This window comes from Abramis brama (assembly GCF_963993115.1).
Source record: "Abramis brama genome assembly, chromosome: 24".
NCBI lineage: Eukaryota > Metazoa > Chordata > Actinopteri > Cypriniformes > Leuciscidae > Abramis > Abramis brama.
Genome location: NC_139986.1, coordinates 27,361,283 through 27,384,050, shown reverse-complemented (window position 1 = coordinate 27,384,050; position 22,768 = coordinate 27,361,283). Strand labels below are relative to the sequence as shown.

The following is a 22,768-nucleotide window of genomic DNA, read 5'->3' as shown; positions in this document are numbered from 1 at the left end:
AAAGCACTTAAACCAGCATCAGAGAAAAATCTACTGGATAGGTTAAGTAACATTTGTTTTATTCTTTCATAGTGAACTTATAAATACACAATTTCAGAACATCTAAAAACTATCACCTTTGATTTGTGTACAAGTTAATAATCAATCTACCCTGATAGTCTACGCCAATCTACCCTATGTCTGATAGAGAGGAATTAATTTCTTCTGTATATGACATCAAACTTTGAACTATTTTTAGTTGATTTGTTGTTTAGCAGAGTCCTTTATGGTACCTTTATCTCCAATGTGATTTGACCATTTGCATGAACATATATTCCTCTAAATCACATGGTCATTATAAGGTCGTTTCCCTCAGTATAAAAACACCTGTTGATCAGTTTGTCTGCAAGTGTTTCAAGTCAGTTGAACAAGAAAGCCTCATTAAAACAGTAAGTAGAGCCATTTTAAATGTATTGTTTGATTACTGTCAAGACATTACACTTTATACACAATGATATATTGTGGAAATACCATCTCAAATGTATATGTATGTTAACAGTTTGTTTAGCACTTCAGTGACATTGAGTAATGTACTGATAGCTTAGGAAATCTTAAATATGACAAGGATCATTTACTAATACTCAAAACAAATAAATATATACATAAGGTTCAGGTGAGATCTTTAACGTTCACATAGAAATAACATTTCCTTCTAATCAAGCCATCTCCCTGTTTCTGTAAACGATGTCTTTTGTGGAAAAATAAATAATTACATTTTTAGTAGTTTAGTTACAATATAAACCTGGCTCCAGCACATGCCTAAATCCTGCGTTCTTGCATGTCTGGACTAAACTCTTTTGAAAAACCGAATGTACTGTAAGAAAGTGCTTTTCTTATTTTCAAATATAATTTTTAGTGCTTAATCTCAGCTTTCATATTCTGTTTGCAATAATCAAATTTCAAGTTTACAAATGTAAACTTTCAAATTATTTTTGACAAACATTTAATCTTATAGATGTTAGAGTTTGAAGTTAAAATTTTCTGAAGTCTACTTCATCCAGCACTGATTGTTCCCTTTCGAGGAAATTCGCACTGCGTAGGAACATCACTTTTGGAAATGCCCAAAGAGTGCTGCGGTCCCGCCTGGCCGTGTTTGATGTGGTTTGGTCGTCTCAGATCATGGGGTTCGCAGATGGAGCTGGCAGAGGACCCTGAGACTGCTGAGGCACTTTCTCAGTCTTCATCTGCCAGCATCCGATGTTCTCCCTCCCCGTGTGGAAGCCCGCCCAGCGGCTTCTTCCACCCGGGAGGAGAACCCAATGTTTGAGCTATCTGCTTCTGAGGAGGATGTGCTCAGCATCGAGGGCGGGGACTTTGAAGAAACCTCGCTGCTTCCTGTCCCCGCGTATGAGGAGCTTGTTGAGGTTGTGTCTCGTGCCGTGGACAGGCTTAATATCAGCTGTCTTAATATCAAATTATTACCCCCCACCCCATCCCATATTGTGTATATCCCATATAAACACCTGACGATACTGCTGAGCTTCGTAGGGCTACAGACTAGGGCTTTTCTCCTTAATGCCCCGATTTTGCCTTCTGGCCTGTTCGGCGTCAATTGGCCTGGCCTGTTCGAACTGGTCAGTTCGGTCATCGAGAGGTTTCAGGAGGCGAAGAAACAATCCGCAGCCTTTAAGCAGTATCTCCCTCGCCACTCTAAGTCTAAGAAGGCTGCCCCCAGCTCCTCATACCAGCAGGCACAAAAAGAGTGCTTCGCTTTTAGGGCCCCCCCTCAAGGAATTTGGGGGCATAGACGCACTCAACCGAAGTCTTCAGCGAGACAGGGCCGTAATACAAGCTAAGAAGGCTATGGGAAAGAGGTCCTAGCTGTTATAAGACCTTTCAGGGCTGCCCCCCCCCCCCCATTTCAGATTATTCATTCAAAGAATTAAATTCAAATTATTATTTATTAATTATTTATTCAAATGCAAATCAATTCAGACCTTTTTGCAGTCGTGTTTGGCCAATTCACTGAAAAGAAAGAACTGACTCAAAAGAATGATTTCTTCACTAATTATAGTTCAGTCGACAGAAATACTGGACACACGTAATAACTGATAAAATATTCACACAGAAACGTTTCTCAGGTCTGTTGGAGCACTCATGGTGTGCAAAGTGCATACAGGGTTAAACCTCTATCAGTATCTATGATGTTACTGGTGTGATTTTTCTTTTCTGTGGTTTGTCTAGCATGGATCCAGTGGGAGTGAATTCAATAGAGACTGCAGCTCTAGGGAGACCCTTCCAGCTGGGGATGCTGTATGACTGCAGGAGAGATGCTCTCGTACCAGGTGATAATGGGCTGTTACCCCAAATCTTTGAAGTATTGAAAGTTTTAAAGGTCCATGGGTAAAGAATGTAAAATTACTTCTTTATTTATGGGTTTTAATAATAAAAATAATTTATTTGCAAAAATAATTTATACAGACCTAAATAAAAATCTTTCTCAGCATCCATAACTTTTCTCTGAGATCTGATATGATGGCAAAGCTGGTTTAAAATTAGTTGAATTTATAGATATCTCTGCATTATGTCAGGTATTAATGGCTTGATCCACGGATGTTGCTCATACAGTATTTAGTGATGCACCTGCTCAGAGACTTTTATTTAAATGTATCCAAATAATAAGGAAGTGTCTGTTAGGTGAAGAAACAAAAACTAGTGTGGTGTTGCTATGCTGTATGAAAGTAAAGGTCGGGTAGGGCAAACGGCTGTTAAATTGCTGTCTAAAAATATATATAAAATGTTTAGACTTAGATTTTTTATTTAATGTTGTAAAATAACATTTGCCCCTCCATTACAGGAATCAGACTCTGGAGTCAAGAGCAGATGCAGCAGAACATAAGCGAGAAACCCCAAATCAATACAGATTTCACAGTCACCGCCTCAGACTCGATTGAAGAAAAAACTAGATTGCTGAATATTGATGGTAGTCTGAAACTGAGTCTTTTAGGAGGACTCCTCAATGTAACTGGAGCTGCCAAGTTTCTCAAGGACACCAAGAAATCATTCAATCAACAGAGACTGACATTACATTATCATTCAACCAGTAAGTTTGAAGAACTGATCATGAACCACTTAGCCAGAGACATGGCTCACTATGACAATGACGTTGCCACACATGTAGTGACTGCAGTGCTGTACGGAGCAGATGCTTGCTTTGTTTTTGATAGAGAAGTTTCATCTGATGAAGACAAGAGAGTGATAGCAGGAGAAGTAGAAGCTGCATTAGAGCAGCTTATAGGCATTTCAGCTGGAAACATTGATGGAAGTATGAAACTGAATGACAATCAGAAGATTTCTGCCCAAAACTTCAAGTGTACATTTTATGGCGACTTCCAGCTACCACATAACCCGACCACTTTTGAAGATGCTATGAAGGTTTTTGAAGATCTTCCAAAACTGTTGGGAGAAAACAGAGAGCTTGCGGTTCCTCTGAGAGTTTGGCTTTATCCTTTGGACAAACTTTTCTCAAAAATTGTAAAGTTTCAACATGAAATCAGCACAGGTTTAACCTCAGACGTTGAATCTGTAATTGAGAGTTTGAGTACGACTGAGATGAAATGCAGTGATCTTCTGACAGACACGCCAGCTTCAACATTTACTGCATTTCATGACAAAATCAATGACGTGAAGAAAAACTGCTACCAGTGCAGATTGAGTCTCATGAAGAAACTCGGCTCTCTCTTACCAAAGATCCGTGGAAAATTCATAGAGGACACAGCATTGATCGATCTTCTACAAGATCATCAGGAATCTCCATTTGAAAGAAGCGCTCTTGAACAATGGCTGAAAGAGAAAGAGGAAGAATCTGACATTATTAAAGCATTGCTCACACAACTGAATGACTCAGGAGCAATGGTAGAAAACAACCTCAATAAAGAATTAATGAATCTGAAAGTTAAACATTTGGTCAGCTACACTTTCACATCATTGAGCTGGACAGATGTTCTGCTTTCTAAACAAAAGGCCTTCCTGAGTTCTTCAACGAAAGGAAAAAATGAGGAGAAAAGCTCTGAATCTGAACACAAGACTTGGCTCACGCCTGACATCCAAAGAACTATGAGGAACAACCTGAGGGTATTTAAACACTTGATTGATTTAAAAAACACATTGTTGCATCAAAAGAAATGGAAAATAATCCAGGTTCCTGCATTCTTCTGTATGAAAATGAATCTAATGAAGCTGTTTGCTTCACTCCTCCATCAAAACCAGACTGTCCGATCATTGAAGATGTCAGATATAGACAAGTGGTCCTGAAAGTGTCTCCACCGGGTCCTGCTACAGAGGAGCTCAAATTACCGTACAAAATAAAGCAAGAGAAAGACTGGAGATCTCAAACTGTGTCAAAGAACGAGAATACAGTTACTCTGACTGATCTCAGACCAGATACTGAGTACAATATTAAATGTGCAGCGGTGGGAAAACTCGACTACACCGTAGAGAGTGATGTGACGCGTCTCACAGTCATAAACTTGGGGCAGTCATGGCCTAGTGGTTAGGGAGTTGGACTGGTAACCCAAAGGTTGCTGGTTCGATTCCAGAACCGGTGGGAAATGACTGAGGTGCCCTTGAGCAAGGCACCTAACCCCTAATCGCTCCCCGGGCGCCACACAAAGGCTGCCCGCTGCTCTGGGTGTGTGTATCCACGTTTGCAGTGTGTGTGTTAACTACTCACTACTCTGCTCCTAATGTGTGTGCATTAACTTGGATGGGTTAAATGCAGAGGTCAAATTCCAAGTATGGGTTACCATACTTGGCCGTCACGTGTCACGTTTCACTTTCACGTTTCTCATCAAGGCTAAAGAGTCTGTTATTGAAAGTCTAAACTGGACAGAAAACAAGTGCAGTGTATTTTTAGAAAACACCAGGAAAACAACTTTTAGTGCACTTCATAAGAAAATACAAGATATGCAGCAAAACTGCCAAACGTACAGACAAGATTTCAGTGACCAAATTAAATCTGTGATCCAGTCAGTGAAAGCTTGTGAGAAAGAGCCTCGTGCTCTGATGGATCTTCTTCAAGCTCATGATGAGTCTCCATTCAGTGAAAAGAGTCTGAAAGAGTGGATCACAGTGAAAGATAATGAATTAAACACCGTTAATGAGTTTATTCGACAGTTAATGGACTTTGGAGCCGAAGTGAACACAAGCTTGGACTCGTATTTGTCTGATATTCAGGTGGAGAATGTGTTTTGCTACACTTTCAGTTCTCTTGAGCTGCCAGATGAGTTGCTTAATGAGCAGGAAAATTACATGAATCCTCAAATGATGAGAAATCCTCAGAAGAAACCTGATGTGGCGTCTCAATCATGGCTCACTGGAAGTATCAGGGAGAAAATGAGAGAACATTTGAAAACATTTAAAGAGCTGATGACGTTATATAGCAGTCAAAGCAGTAAATTTATGGTTTCCATAAAAGAGCATGAAAAGCATCCAGGTTCCTGCATTCTTCTGTATGAAAATGGATCTAATGAAGCTGTTTGCTTCACTCCTCCATCAAAACCAGACTGTCCGATCATTAAAGATGTCAGATATAGACAAGTGGTCCTGAAAGTGTCTCCACCGGGTCATTTTAAAATATGACATTGTACAACATTTATACATGACTATCTTTATTGTGTTTTTATGCTTTACATACAGGACAAAAATGATCTCATCGAGAAAAGCATCTTAATCAAAGATGGAAATCCTGCTCGATATCGTCTGCAAACAAAGACAGACAATATTGATCAATCTGAACTATATAGAAAAATGACCTTTGGAGAGAGAGAGAGAAACAAACCCCATAAAACCATTCTGATGGTGGGAGAAACAGGAACAGGAAAAACAACCCTGATCAATGCGATGATCAACTACATGTTGGGTGTTCAGAGAGAAGACGAGGTTTGGTTTGAGATCACAGATGATCAGAGTGACCGAACATCAGCTTACAGTCAGACCTCCATCATCACTGTTTATGGGTTTTATCCACACGAGAGTCCAATCCATTTAACAATCATCGACACACCAGGATATGGAGACACTCGTGGAGTTGATCTTGATAAAGAAATCGCTGAGAGTTTGCTAAGATTAAGTGAATCTACAGGAATCAATGAAATAGATGCAGTGTTTCTGGTGATTAAAGCAACACAGACTCGACTCTCTGACAGACAACAATACATATTTGATGCTGTTCAGTCTTTATTTGGAAGAGATATTGCTGAAAACATTGTCTTGCTCTTCACACACTCACGTGGAGCTATCCCTTAAAAATGCTCTGACGGCTGTTAAAGAGGATAAAATCAAGTGTGCAGTGAGTGATGAGACTCAGCCAGTGTTTTTCCTGTTTGACAACTGTCAGTCAGAACCTGTTGATGAAGAATATGAAATAATGCAGGAACAATCATGGAATCTCAGTTTTAGAGGAATGGCAGGATTGTTCAAGTTTCTCTACACAATACAACCAAAATCCCTGATGACTCAAGATGTGCTGCAGAATCGGAAGAAGCTGGAGGCAAAATGTCAAAAACAATAAGATCTTTAAGTATGAAGTTGAAGTATCCTACGAAGAGAAGGTTGATCTTTCTGTAGGTAGTGAGGCGACGTGCTGCAGCGTCTGTGAGGAGAACTGTGTTTACCCAGATAGTGGGTTGGTCAGAAATCTCTCATGGTCCAGTTCTATGAGAAATAATCACTGTACAGTGTGCACAAATAAATGCCACTACAGCAAACATGTCAAAGAAGCAAAAATATTTGTAACAAAGACAAGAAAGTTAAAGAAAGAATATGATGGGAAGATTGGAAGATTAAAGGCAGTGTGTCTTTGGTCCAGAAGCTGGAAGAGGAACTGCAAGAATTAGAGAAAGAGAGAATAAAGCTGGTGTTTGAAGCTTTTCACTATGTGGAAACTCTGGAGATGATCGCACTCAACACTGTTTCTCTGTTCATACTTCTGCATATTGATTTTCTGATTGAGAAGATGAAGGAAATAAATGAGCCTGAAAAAGCTGAAATACTGGAAAACATCAAGAAGAGAGCATGAGAAGAAAAACGTGGAGCTCTGGAATGCATAAAAATAAGTCATAAGAAGTATTTTTGATTGCAACTTAACATCTGTGGTCACAAGTTATATATATATAAAGGATCCTGAAATTTAGGATTCTAAATTCTACTTTGTAAGTTGCTTAGAATAAACAGCATCTGCTAAATTAGCAAATGTCAGAAAGACTATTATATTGTAACTTCTTGCGATTTGAAATTAACAGCAGCATAATGCAAAGAGTTTTGTCAGTAAGATACTGTTGTAAATCAAGACAATATTGTTATATTGTAAAATCAACAAATAGAATTTATATGAAAATGATGTGCATTAAAACCATCACATGGCTGTAGAAACTGTTAGTTGTATTACTTAGCTCTGCCACCTAGAGGTCATATGAGACAATTATGAGTATCCTTCATGAGATATAGTGAGAGACAGTTGTGTAATAATTTTTTTTAATAAAAACTCTACTGGACTATAAATCTGGACTCATTACATTTTTGAGGCTCACATGTTTATTGCTTCATTGATTGTCTTTGAAATGGTGCTAACATTTTGTCTTATGAATATAGTACAGAAATAATATGAAATTCTTTTACTTGTATCACATTTGTCTCATTATTAATACATTTATTTATATATTTTTAAAATGTTTTGATGCAGATTTATTTTTGTTTATTTGTGCTTCATTGCTAAGACACACATCCTGAAAATGTTAACACATTTCTTAAAGCTATAACTTCAAATTCAAAACCACAAAAATGAAATAATTTATTCAAAACTACATTATTGTTAATCTGATTTAAACTTTGGCTTCAAATGGCTCTTAAAATCATCCAAACAGACACTCTGAACACACATTACACACTGTGAGATAAAAAAAAACAATCAACAGGCTACATATTAATACAACATTAAACATGCATGGTTTTCAGAGAAACTGCCATAAGTTTTGAACTTTGTACAATCCCTGTAATCAGAAAAAAAAATTTTTTAAAGAAAGTATTAAGTTTAAAAAGAATATTACCATTTTAAACAACTTCTGAATTTAAAGTTTTCACTACAGTATTGTTTAATTATATGTTCACTACATCTTCAACTATACTTTGGATTTGAATGAATCTGACATCCAACCTCAAAAATTTACTGAATGTACAGTAGATCATGTTGAAAAAAAAGATCAAAGATTAAAAAAAATATTGCTAAAAATCAATTGGATCAGTCTCTTGTCTGTACTCATGGTAAATCCAGAGAACTGCTCTTTCTGTAAAGATTCGTACAGGTTTTCCAAAGAGTTCTGCAAATGAAGAAATGAGGAGCCCAAAGAGTTATGAATGTATATGTTATATATGTCTTCTTGTGAACTTATGAGACATTTTCAAAATCCAGTCCTGTCATAAACCTAGATTTTATAAAATAATAATAAATCTTCATTATATCTAATTTTAGGTTTAGTGTTTTATTTATATTTGTTTGAGGTTAATCAGTATTTGTGCAGCATTTCATGTCAGAATAGCGTGTCTCATCTCCACTAGTGTGTGTTGTGTTGGTCAATAGTCTGTGAATCATCTCGTCCCACTTTGTCCATCTCTTAAAATAACCCACAGCAGCTGAAACAAAGCCTGAGAGACTGGAACAGTAAATGCTGAGGACTGAACCGACACAACTCGAGAAAACATGCTAACAACTAAACATATATGAGGGCACAACAAGACCCAGATCATCCAGTCATTTGATCTGTGTGGGATTCTGATTCATGTCTCAAATCAAACCAAAGTTTAATAGCTCTAATAATTCTGAACAAAAGCCTGTTTTTCTCCAGCTGACAGAACCGTGATAAAATTGGGCTTCATTTAATCTTATGGATGAAGAGATTCATAACAGACCCGGATGAGATAATGTAACAAAGATATGCTACATTTAATATGTTATTTTAAATAAGTGGTGTCTTTATTTCATGTGATATTGTGGAAATAAAGACTCTCTCTGTGACTCAAAGCCTGATCTTCAGTCTCATCAGTAACAGCCGCTCTTCCTCATGTTGTGTGTGAAGAGCGGCTGTAGGTTTGGAAACTCCTCATATGAGTTACTCATCCGCATCTATGAGAAAACACACGACACAAGAGGGAAACAGACAGTGGATGTTAATGAAGCCTCAGGCTCATGAGAATATGAGTTTAGATCAGACAGACGTCTATATAAAACATAGAGAACATGACAGCAGAAATCCCATGTGTCTGTCATAAACATCCATTAAATAAAATAATACTTTTCATCAGAACAATTAAACAACAACTGCTCACATATCTCTGCTTATCATTTAGTGAGAGCTTGTCCAGTCCACAAATAATTATCATTTACTGAAAAAAAAGAAAAGAAAAAAAACATAATTAAAAAATAGACTTACAAATTTCATCAAATTGAACTAAAATAAAGCTGAAATGTTTTACTTCCAATGAAAAGTATTTTGTCTCATAAACAGCGGTGATTCTCAATCAATTTCCTGGCATAGTTTTGTTTGTTTTGCTTTATAAATCTATAAATCATACATAAATAACTCTACATACACACATACATACATAAATGAATACATATATAGGCCTACATACACACATAGGCTACATACATACATACATACATACATACATACACCTACATACACACATATATGTATGTAATTATGTATGTATGTATTTATGTGCGTATGTGTGCATATATGTATTTATGTATATATACATAAATACATATATGCCCACATACGCACATAAATACATACATACATAATTACATACATTATACATACATACATTAGGCCTACATACACAACACACATAAATAAATAAATAAATAAATAAATAAATAAATAAATAAATAAATAAATAAATAAATAAATGAAGAAATAGGGCATTAATAACATTAAAGTATATTTTTTAGAAAATAATCTTGTGTTTTTTTTGTAAACAATGGCTTTACATTGGACTAATTTATTGAACTACTGGATCTTGAAATTGTACAATGCAATTTATTAATTTTTAAAAGTTAACTTGACGGGACTGTGATCTCCAGCATGCTTCTGTTATTTATACGAAGCCCCGTTCAGCTCTCAGCCAATGAGCGCAGCGCGTTCTGCACGGACGCGCCTCACACATTCACGCCTCTGTGCGCGCGCCCTCACAAACTGTCAGATTACCGGCTATGAATCACGGGCGTAAGCTGTCTGATCCCTGAAGTTTATCAGACACCGGACAGGTCCGATTCACGGACGACCAACATGAGCGAGAGGTTCAGGGTCGTGCCGGTGGCCGCGCATGAGAGCGCGCTTGGAGACGAAACGGACGGAGACACGGTGTTTGACGCCGGTGTCGGTGAGTGCGAGCGCGCGGAGCGGCGGGGGTCGGTGCCCATCCTCCAGTACAGCAGAGAACCCAACAAATACGGTGAGACAGGTTCCGTTCATACGGACAGAAAGCCTCGCTCTAAACTCTTGTATTATAATAAACGGAGAGCCGTTATGCTGAATATAACTTAATATGATGATCGCGCGCGTCCAGAACTCAGTCAGTAGTTTGGCGCGTCGCGTCACTCGTGTAACGTTACAGTGTAAACAAATGAACTTAATCGTCGTTTTGGTATTAATGAATGAAGTTACATACAAACTAACGTTTGCAGAAAGATCAGTGTGTCTGAATTAATTTAGTCAATCGAAGATATGAACTATTATTTATTGTGACGGTTTGTTTTTATAGATTTCTCTGAGGAGGTTTAATTCTCTCAGGGCCGTTAACCTGATAACGTCTTTTTTCTTCATGGAACGTCATGAGAACGTTAATATCGAACATTTATTTTCACATTTATGTTATTGAACTTTAGGAAATGGTTAATAAAACGGTAACCGAACACTAACGTTAGCGGAACGTTCTGTGTTTTTTTGCTTGTTTCCACTCTTTAGTTTTACTAAACATTCAGTGACACTAATAAGTGTTTATTGAAATGTTTTCTGACAGGAGTAAAATGACTGTGAGTGTTTAGACTACACAAGATTGAGGCGTTACGTTCAACTATGCCTTTGTTTAGTAATAATTTACAGTCTAGCAATAATTCAACATTTAGAATTAGTTGTAAGTTTATTTTTATTAGTCAAAGGGCTGTTTAAATTAAAATGTTAATACAAATGCAGTTGTATTAATGAGGCATAATGAGTATGCTCTCCATCAACAACAAAAAAAAGAAAAAAAACGTAACCACAGTTACAGTAAAACTGTAACAAATTGTTACCAATGTCCTCAAAAGACCAGAATTAATATATAATTGTACTTTAACAACAACATGATCTATTATAAGGCTTTATTTTAGTGATTTTGTTCGTAAGTTCCTGTGAAATGACTTGTTTGGCATGTTTGACACTGTGTATTTTGCAGGTGTCATGTTTATATGTATCATGCTGCTGTTTTATTGCAATTACTTTATTACTAAAATAATCATTGAATACGCATTCAATGGTTGAATTGTGCAGTCTAATAATGATTTATATGTCCTTATAATATTAAGCTAAAAATGTTTCCTCATTTATTTTTTACTCTTTTCCTTTTGTATTGGCCTAACCAGGTGATAGCGTTTTATGCAACACGATGCCCTTTTGGTTTTACATGACTGCCTGATTTCAGGGGCTTGTCTAGACGTGTCTTGGGACACTTTTCACGCTCAGCTGTCTTCATTAATTACCATGACACATCTGTTTGTTTCCTGGGTTAGACATCTAGCAGCCTACATCTGAATCTGCTTCTGTTTTCCAAGCCTTTAATAGTCTCTCTTTGCTCTTTGAATCAGTAAATCACTATCACAATTATTTTTTGAAGTCTATGTCCATGTAGATGTAAGGAAGAACCAACCAACCACATTAATTGAATGTATTTTAGGGTTTCTCTATCTAGTTTCGGTCTTTATCTTTGATGGATATGAAAGCCTTACAATTGGTCCTTCATTAAATTTAGCCTGCAATTTAATCAAAGGCCTCTTAAAGCCAAAGTGCTTTGATTATCTACTGTACACCAGTCACATAGTCTATAAAGAAGTCTATAGTGTAACTGAGCTGATCTCCTGCAGAAGTCCTTAAGAAGGTCCGGGTGATTTGGAGATGGCGATTATTGGAGTAATTGAATATGTGGCTCAACGTTTTGTTTTTAAGAGTTGGTGTTAATCATATAAAGAGCAAAGGGAAAGTTTTTGTGATGTGCTTTTCAAAGCTTTTATCAGAAGTGCATTGATATGATCCTGAGAGCATGATCAGACCTACAGATACTACATTAGTCTCATTTGTTTGTCGTCTTTATTTCAAAGCGTCTCGGCTTTGAGAAGAGCAAATGGGAGTCATCTTCCAGATGGTTGAGCTGGGGAGCGTTGGATTGGGTTACACACTCATTATGGGAGTCAAGAACATCTCTGTTCATATATGTGGTGATGCTCTTATAACCTTCACTCCCAGACATAGAACAATGCTGAGCACAAAGTTGCTCCCAAACATTAAGCAGTTTTGTGGTCTTACAGACATAGAATATTGCTAAATAAGGCCATTTTTCCAAACCCAACCCAATGCAAAGGCCTCGTTCCCAGACAGTGCAGTCCAGTGCGAAGTCATGATGTTGGGTTTTCATTTCAGAAGCGTATTGCAGTTTATTGCCCAATTAAAAACCAAAATGCAACCAAATAAAAATCCCATTTGTCTGGGAAATTAAAGAAATATTCCAGGTTAAATACAAATTGGAATATTGTTGATTACAACAGACAATAATTTAGACTCTCACAGTTTGAGAAATCAAACAATGGTTACTCTGCACTTATGCAAAACTCTTGCACTCACAATGTAAGTCCAAACGGAGGTACAAATTGAAAGTATTTTCTTGAAAAGAAAGAACTTAAAATTATATACAAATAAAGGCTAGTTTTGTTGTTAATCTGGTAGAAGATGAAAACAAATATTGTTTTAATATTTAATTATTTTAATTGTTCTGTTGTATATTCATAGTCAAATGGAATGAAAAAGTGCCCAATTTTTTTTATTTAAATTTGACATTAAAACATGTTTGGAAAAAATATCTAAAAGTTGAAATTTGAAAGCAACACAAACTATGGCACTGTTTATGCTTTAAAATTATTTTTTTATAAAAATAAAAAAAAAGACTTGCATGTTTTGTTAAATGTACTCTTGTATGAATATTTGGTTCTCAAAAAAAAAGATGAAAAAAAAAGCAACAACAAAAAACAAACCAATTGAAAGTGTTTAAGCTGGAATAGTTGCTGATTAAGTGGTTTCATATGCCATATGATCCTGTACACTCAGTATTAGTAAATACCACATGCTATTTCAGCAGAGACACAGTGCTGAGTCGACAGATCTACTGCAAAGTTCTTGAAAGTGTGTTTTTCAAACCACGTGTTTCATGTGTGATCTGAGACGAGTGCTTTACTTTATCTGCTCTGTGGAGTCATACTGTGACCCTGTTACTGAAAGGTCATGATCATGTTAGAATTGAACTCAGTAGAGCTGGAGGTCTTGGATGCAAACATGCTCACTTTCTGCTGTTTAATGGAGGTTAAAGCATCGTGTCCGGTGTGTGTCCACATCCACCTGCTGTGGTCGGATCTCAGAGGCTGGAGGTCGAGTGTTAGACACACGGTGGTCTTCAGTCAGGGTCAGGGCGGAGGAAAAGAGAAGTGGGAATTTTTATTTAGCACATTTCTCCGTCAGGACACTGTGAACAGCTGACCAAAGCAACAGTCCTATTTGTGTCGGCTGTTTGTCTGCACATTCATAACAACAGTGGTGTGTGTTTCTATATTTCCATTTCTCTTCATTTTTCTCTCTTCTTCTTCTTCTTCTTGCATTTTCTTCTCTTCTTCTTCTTCTTCTTGCATATAAACATGATGCATGTCATCCAGTTTGTTTCTGTGCTTCTGCAGTAATTAGCTTTAGAGTTCAGGAGTCATTTGTAAATTTATCGCTCTAATTGGCATCATAAGATGAGAATCATGTGACTTTGTGCTCTTGTTCAGATGTTTGGTTTATGATAGTAAACTGCTTACCTTATGAAAGAAAATTCTGATCAAAAAACATGTTCCAAACATAGGAAGCAAAGTTATACTGTTATTTTACTGATTACTGTTATGATTTACAGTCAAACCAAAATTTAATCAGACACCTTGCTATCCTAACTTACATAAATTAACTATAGTGCAATGCACCCACAGTAAAAAAATATCAAAAATTAAATATGGTGTCAAAATAATTTTTGGTTTGACTGTACTTATTATTTTATTAAAGGCACAATATGTAACTTTTTTGCTTTAAAAATAGCAAAAATCACTATATCTATGTTATATATTTTTTTTAGTTGTGTACTTACATTATCCCGACTGTTTCCAACAACTTTCAAACCAGGAGAAATTTTAATTTAATTCGAAGACATGGACAGTTTCTTTATTTCCGTTTTGTCGCAGTCAATGGCGTCATATCCGCGTTGTCCCTGGTTTCCGCTCGTGCTGCCATGGTAACCAGAGCCTGACCAGAGCTATGAACCAGAGCCCTCTGATAGTAACCAAGACGAGAGACGTGGACCACTGTAGTTCGCAATGTCTATCTGCACGCTGTTGTTGTTTCGTTCAAACATTATGGACCATGGCAAGCAGACTTTGGATAAAAAAGGAGAACTAAAACGAGAATCAATATCAGCGCGGTGTTTTTGAGATGCCGAGAGCTCCCATAGACAGTATATAAACGAGAGCTCCACGTCCGAGACTTCGACCGCTCCTACATGTACTTTATTAAACAGGTGAGCACATTTACATAAAACTAATCAATGTTATATAGTTCAACAATGATAAAATGTCAGAATATGATCTGTATGTTATTCTAATGTTGATCTAGCTTAACGTTACTGCTAACGTTAGTCTCATACAGACAAACTAACACATACATTTCAACACATTCAAATGCAGTTTAGTGTGCTAGTGTAATGTTAGACCAAGTGAAACAGCGCTGCATTACCTCACAAGTTTAATTTGTCTAATAAACTGACCTGTGAGTAGTAATTCTGCGTGTAGTTCGGTAGAATGAAATGTCCATATTTCTTTTATATCCGACTCGCGTCGCGTGTGGAGCTGATAGCTGTCTCTTAGCAATCCCGAACTGCTTCATATCACAGTCATGATAAAAGCATCGATGTATTCAGTCATCCATAAACATTATTAGATTGGTCGGCTTGACATTGACGACAAGATCCATAATTCTTAGCAAATGTTGCGTCATCAAACTACGCCTTTGTTATTGTAAATAGGTCAGCGACCCCTAGTGGCGAACAATGTCATACTGTACGTTTAATATACAACTATTTCTTAAACATTTTACTTACAGTGCTGAGGATAGGAGGGATTTGGGGACATGTGCTGCATCCGAATATGACTTTCATACTATATAGTAGGCGAAAAACATAGTGAGCCGAGTAGTATGTCCGAATTCAGTATTCATAAAACAATATTAATAACAGTAGGCAAAACTTACCTTCTACTTCTGTCGAGATTCTGAAGTGTGCATCTGATGGACACTTTACCATCCCATGAGGCCACGGGAGAGGATTTGTGAATGGAGGTGAAGCGACACAACTGAAACCGAAGGTCACATGACAACATGGCAGATGAAGCATGTTCATATTTCATTCATACTGTATTCATACTATAAAGAGCTTATACGCCAGAGAAACAAGCTCGCAGCCAACTTTATAATATTGTCCTTGAACTTCCGGTTTTGTGGTCGCTCTGTATATTTCTATGGCATCGCTGCCCAAGAGTAATCGGCTGTTGAAGTGGATTTACTTATTGTAGAGTTAACGAAAGTTATCATGAGCATTGTAATGTTTGAAACGGATGTCATAAAAACAACCAGTCCATTCATAAATACGTAAGATCGCTGTGGAAATACAAACCATAAGACAAAAGACGACGAGCGCAGCGCTGAAAAGGGGCGGGGCTACAGAAGGTCTATAGATCAGACTTCTTTTAACAGTTTAAGCTTCAAAACAAATGTACAGTATGTGATTTCTGACACAGTAATGCATTAAGGCCAATCGCTGCATGACTCTTCTCAGCCGATCTGTGTTGATTATGCCGTGAGAAACTCAAACGGGGTTCTTCTTCATGTCTGTTATCCACTGTGTGGAGTTTCATTCCCATCAGCCCCGTGCTGAAGAACAGTGTGCTCTTGGCTCTCGACTCTTGTTGTTCATGTCATCGCGCTCCGGCTCTCAAACATTGCTCAGGCGTTGAAAGTAGCAGGTGGTCTCTTAATGCTAAATAAACTCTGGCCGTCAGAATCAGTTTAGTGTTATATCTGTGTCTGGGAGACATGCATGAAGAACCAATGGCAGGTCAACTTTTAAAGGAATAATTCACTCAAAAAGTTGTCATCACCCATATGTCGTTCCAAAACTGTATGAAGCCTTTGTTTCTTCCCTAAAGCTTTACTTTCTGAGTAAGTTGTTATATGTTAAGAGCCTTTGAATAAAAGAGTTAAAAAGAATCATGTTGTTGTGGTGCTGTGGCAGGGCCCAGACAAATGCTCTTTAAATCTTAAAATGTTACGTTCTGTTAAAAGAACCCTAGACACTCATAGGACGTAACACTTACTTATTCCATTTCATTAGGACCCAAAAGGGGATGTTTGGTGGAATGTTTCACACTAATAATCCAATCATGATGCACCAAGTTTGAATATGTGCATATACTAATGAGGTATAAAAATGTATCTTATTACACAATTCTGTGTAACATTTTCAAAACATTAGGAAGTTTTGAAATAATTCTGAAATAATGTTTTCATTGGGAATGTAAGCAAAACATTCTTATAATACATGTTCGATGGGAATCTTCTAGTGTTGAAGCTTGATAATGTCTCTAATTGAATGGAAAAACTCAGTGTTCTAGAGAAGAAAATAAGGGCATACTGGTTTGTAATGACATGAGGAATGAAGACAGAATTCACATATTTTGGAGAACCTTTTCTTTAAGTGTGGGGCGTCAGTGTCCATACCATGAGCAGATTGTCAGGTGTCTGGTGGACACTGTCATGTCGGTCTAATAAAGTCTCAGTCGATAAACCCTCACACTCATTGAGATAAACCGAGCCGCTGGCACCGTGGGGGGTTTTGTTGGCCTTGCGTTTGGCACAAGCTCCCATTCCAGGACCTTCTCACGGTCACCAGGATCAAACCACCCTCTTGGATAATCTCGAATTCTCTGGATATTTGTCTTGTGCTGCAGAGGAGCAGAAAAAGCTGTCACCTGATCTGGCCGTGTATGACGGACAGCTGAAGCCTCTGCTCCGACACTTGAGATGCGTGTCTCGGCCAGAACGCCTGAGCATCTGTCATCGCCTGCTTACAGTCGCTTCGCTTTAGAGGCAGAGAACCTCCGACCATCTCCAGCTGTTGACTTAATAGTAATTATTTTATATGTGCCAAATGGATTAGTGCAGATTCCTCGCGTGACGGAGGTCTCGTCGCTACGGCGTGACATTTCGTGATCACTCTGCTATCTGTTTTTAAGCTCTCTGTAACGTTCCACTCTTGTACAGTCAGGACTGTTTTAGACACAGTGACATGCACTGGATGGGGGTGAACATCTACTGTAACAGACATGCAGTGTGTGTGTGTGTGTGTGTGTGTGTGTGAACTTGTTCTGTTAGTTACAGTTACATTAAACTAGTGAGATACAGGCCAGTTTAAAGACCACTCTTGGTCAACATCAAGTTTTAAATGTTGTTTATATGTGTATGTGGTGTTTTATTATGCTTTAAGACAGATTCATAACACCATTGCTGAGTATTTTCTTCTTAAAACTGAAGTGTACCAAAGACCGCCCCTGTTTCCAACCATCACAAACATGTGACCAATCGCGTCAGTGTGGGGGCGGGGCTTTACTCCACTGACTTTCTATGATGTTCAAAGCGTTTCTAAGTATGCTGATTCTCCGATGGCGAACGGGAACATGGTTTGTGTAACATTATCAACACATTATTAGCTGTTTGATTACAGTCAAACCAAAGGATAATCATATCAATTACTGTTATGTGTCCGATATTGTAGAGAGCGATACATAAAATGCATTACTTGTAGACGACCCTGTATAATTCATTATTCCTCTCCTTCTTCTGAACGAGTTTCTGGTTCAAATATATATGGCTGAATTAAACCAATATTTCCACTTGAAATTGTGCATTTACTACAGTTACAATTGCATATCCACGTATATTAAATGAAGCAAGGGTGTCGAGTTACATTTAAGCTATTTTATGGCAGGAAAAACGGTTAATGTCATTTTGATTTTCAAAGATAAGTTTTAAAGGATAACATTATTGACTGCAGGGGACTTTAAGATAATCTCGTTTGCTTGAATGATTAACAGAAATTAGATTGTATCCGTTCCAGAATCTGCCATCTGCATTGTAAAAAATTTGCATTTTTGGTAATTATTGTGTAAAATAAGTGTTTGCATTTGTATGGCGTGTTAGTCATCATTACTCACCTACCTTAGTATCATACAGTAGATGTACCATTATCATTTTTGTTAATATTTTGAATTCGTTTTTAAATGTTCATTTTTCATTTACTTAAATTATGTTTTTGTTTTTTTATTTGTCTAAAGAAATAATATTATCTATATAGTTTTTAATTTGAATTCTTAGTTTTAGTTATTTTAGTACTTCAAGTTAAACTAAAATAAAATAAAATAAAATGAGAAATGTTGCCTTTACAACTACATTGTAAAAAAAAAAAAATGTCAGTGTTGTAAATAAAACTGTATATTTTACAAGAAAATACTATTTTAGTCCTTCTACTTTAAAATGTAACTAATTTTTAATGTATTTTAATTTTACTTGCTGTTTGCTAATTGTGATTCTTTCAGTTTCTGGGTGAAAATGGCTGCTTTAAATGTTTTTTTTTTTTTTTAATTCAGTTAATGTTTATTTTATTTCAAGTAACTATTTTTTTAATGGTTTTAGTTTTAGTTAATAACAAAATATAATATAATATAAGATAATAACATTGTCACCCACTCTTCCTGTTTCGACATTCGTATAACTGACATTGTTAAAACGCCCCTTATTGGTCAACAGCAGCGAGATGATGCATCACTAAAATGGTTTAGTTCTCCTTCAGGGTCTAAACCAGGGCAAATGAGTCTGCTTGTTTGCTCTATAAATGTAGCATGGAAATATTACTGCAGGTCTAAAGAATCTTTGTGTAAAAGCTGGTCAACAAGTGGAAAGTTTGGTTTTGTAGATGTCATGATGCCAGGAAAAGTTTTCTCCAGTGCATTATGTGCGGTCTCGCTCCACACTGTTGCTTCGTTAGCATGATCGCTGTAAAATCATCAATCGGACTGAACTGTCATGTCAAACAAGCACAGAATTTCATGCATAAATGCTTTGAAAGATGTTTAGATGTGTTTTGCTTGCTTTACCAAAGACAATCAGCAGGTGGCAGCAGATTTTTTCCTAATACTTTCGTTACATAACAGCATTTTAAATACCCAGCACACTTGTTACTTCAACTTCAACCATCTAAAGCTTATTATAGGACACTATTTGTTGTGAATTAATATTTAGAGCACTATGACAATATGTGCTTTGCTCACAGTCTCAATAGTGTTTACACAAGACTGTAAGGTCGCATATTAGACTGCACTTGCAATATGACTTTACATATTACTTTAAAATATTACTTTATATATTAATTGTACATATGACTTTAAAAACACAAAAGTTAACTAAATAACCTTATGTACAGGTAAAATATTTAATTTTATTATAAAAAAATATTATTTTTGGAAAAAAATATACAATGAAATTCCTTAGAAATGTGTAATTCATCTCATTTGATATTTATTTTTAATTTTTAAATAGTTTGTATGTTTCTTGATTTAGTTTCCACATTATATATCTATTCTGACCACCACTGTGACCTTTCTGACACCTCCAAAACCTCTCACAATTGTCGGTGTTTGTATTGTACATTTGTGATTGTGTTAGACTGCAGGTTTTTATAGTTTTTTTATTTATTATTAATTGCGCCACTAAGCTTTTAGATACAGTCCAGCCTTCAAAGTGCAGGAAATGAGACCGGACTAAACAAATCCAGCTTCATAAATCAGCTCAGCTGGATGTATAAATCACACAGTTTCTGACCGGATTTGATTCTGAGACGATGGTTGATCTCACCTGCCAGAACGGCTGTATCTGGGATTAGCCAGTTGGAGGAAGTTAGTTTCCTTCAGAAAATGTGCGTCCTGTAGTTTGCAATGCCCAGTAAATCCAAACACTTTGGACATTTTGCCATTTTAAAGGTTGTTGCACAGGTGGAACCAATTCATTAGAGCAAATTCCTGGCAGCTTTTACATTTTCCGGTTGCTCTTTAGTCATTCCTGGGGAAAAGATCAGGTCTGTCCTGACCATGGATGGCATATTTTCATTTGTGTGGTTTTAGTTGATTTCATTAATTATTTTGAATGATTTTATTATGTAGACAGATGGCCAGAGTTTAGCTTGAAATTATATATATGATCAAGATACCTATATAATATTTACAATATGTAATTTATATAAATGACATTTATGTGCGTCATATACATAAATATACATAAATATGTATAAATTACATATTTATTATATATATATATATATATATATTAGGGGTGGAGCCGAACCCGAATACGGTATTCGGAAAGGCACAAATAATGTGTTTTTTACGAATACTTATTTCGAACAAATACTTTAAAAATATTTGTATTCGGGAACAAGAAAAACTTTATATCAAAAAGCTGCGTTTCCTCATGAGACATGGAGACATGGCGACCGGCGGTGCTGCTGATGTGGTGGCAGAAATATTTTGGATTAGGCTAATGTCACGTTGTCATAAGGGGTAGTTCACATAGCGCATTTTTTGCGCGTGCAGATTTCAAATGTAGTCGCGCGGCAAGCGCCCTAGAAGCAAAGAGTATAGAAGTAACTTCTATACTCTTTGCTAGAAGCGAGCGGCGCGCTGCATAGCAACGACAGACGCCACGGGAGGGCAAGCGCTTGTGGAAAGGAGAAAGCGGTGCGAACTGCGCTCTTCATGATGACAAGGAAGTATCAGCAAAGAATTAATTGATTTCTAGCCCTTGCATTAGCTTTAGATATATTTATGGAGATGAGAAATAAAATAAAAAGCCGTCATTATGTCATTAATATCAGTCCGTCAGAAAAGCAGTTCTAGGCTTATTCTTGGCTGGATAACTCTTAGCAGGTTTAAAAAGCTCTTTTAAAATTAAATATGAATGCAGTTTTGGATTAAATAAAAGTACAGTCAAGTCAAATAAAACACATCTCCTGTTTGGTAACACTACAATAAGATACCATTCATTAACGTTACTTAATGCGTTATCTAACATCAACACATTGAGTGAACAATATATTTTTACAACATTAATTAATGTTTGTGAATGTTATTTAATACAAATACTTGATTGGTCATGTTTGTTCACTTCATTCATTGTGCATTAAATAATGTTAACATAAATAATGTTAACTTTTGATTTTAAAAATGTATTTTTAAATTAACCCCAAGGAGAATAATTGCGACAGTATATAACTATTGTTTATTGTTAGGTCATTTTATCTAATGTTATCTAACAAATGGAATCTTATTGTAAAGTGTTTTTAATACTACAGTTTCCATCTTTGTAACCGTGATATACACTTTAATATATGTAAATTTAATCTAAATTAAGCTTTGGTACCGAAATTGTTACCGAGAACCGTGGATTTTCACAGGTATTGGTACCGAATACTGAAATTTTGGTACCGTGACAACACTAGTAGCTCTGTTAGCTCGGTAATTTAGACAATAGGCTGTTGACAGAGTAATGTTAACGTAGGTAATGGCTGTTATGTTATTTTCTTTTCAATGACGTTCCTTGTTACATGTTCATTGCTGGATTTATGTAAAAACATCAACCAATATTGCATATCCATAATTATTATAATGGATATAATTAAAGAATACTTACACTATAACGTAAATTAGAAGTGTAACGCAAAAAAACTGGATTTTTACACCTATTTTGAATTTTACTCGAATACAAATACAAATACAAATACAAATACTTTTCCCCTCTCAACAAATACAAATACAGATACAAATACCGGCTGCTTTGCACACCCCTAATATATATATATATATATATATATATATATATATATATATATATATATATATATATATATATGTGTGTGTGTGTGTGTGTGTGTGTGTGTGTGTGTGTTATATAGTAATGCATTATGACTTTTTTTGTCATTTGATGCATGTACTGTACATGTATAACATCATTTCTGTTGTTTATGCTGTGAAATCCTCTTGCTTTTTCCTAGTATTATGAAACTTTAACTTTAGGACAAGATAACACATTTTAAATAGGAAACCACACCAAAGTCCATCATAATTGGAAATTCCTTATGGAGATAACTGAGCAAAACTCTTTCAGCTGTTGAGCATTCAGTGTCTTTGCTCCTTTAGCTGAAAGTGAACAGCTGTCAATACTTATATCTGTGACCGCACACACACGATACCATAAGCAACTTACAGTTCACAGTTTCCACATCGGACATAAGTAGCATGACGAAT

General features: G+C 36.4%; 1 protein-coding gene across 4 annotated transcripts in view; it reads left to right on the top strand.

Moving 5' to 3' along the window:
• Positions 1 to 10,187: 10,187 nt before the first annotated feature.
• Positions 10,188 to 22,768, top strand: part of slc12a7b (solute carrier family 12 member 7b) — a 74,441-nt gene continuing 61,860 nt past the window's right edge. For 2 of the 4 annotated variants that reach the window (XM_084102641.1, XM_084102640.1), the window contains exon 1: positions 10,188 to 10,494. In XM_084102641.1, coding sequence (XP_083958767.1) covers positions 10,329 to 10,494 — 166 coding nt within the window. In that variant the 5' untranslated portion in view covers positions 10,188 to 10,328. The remainder of the gene's footprint in view (positions 10,495 to 22,768) is intronic. The other 2 variants (XM_084102644.1, XM_084102643.1) reach the window with 1 other exon arrangement.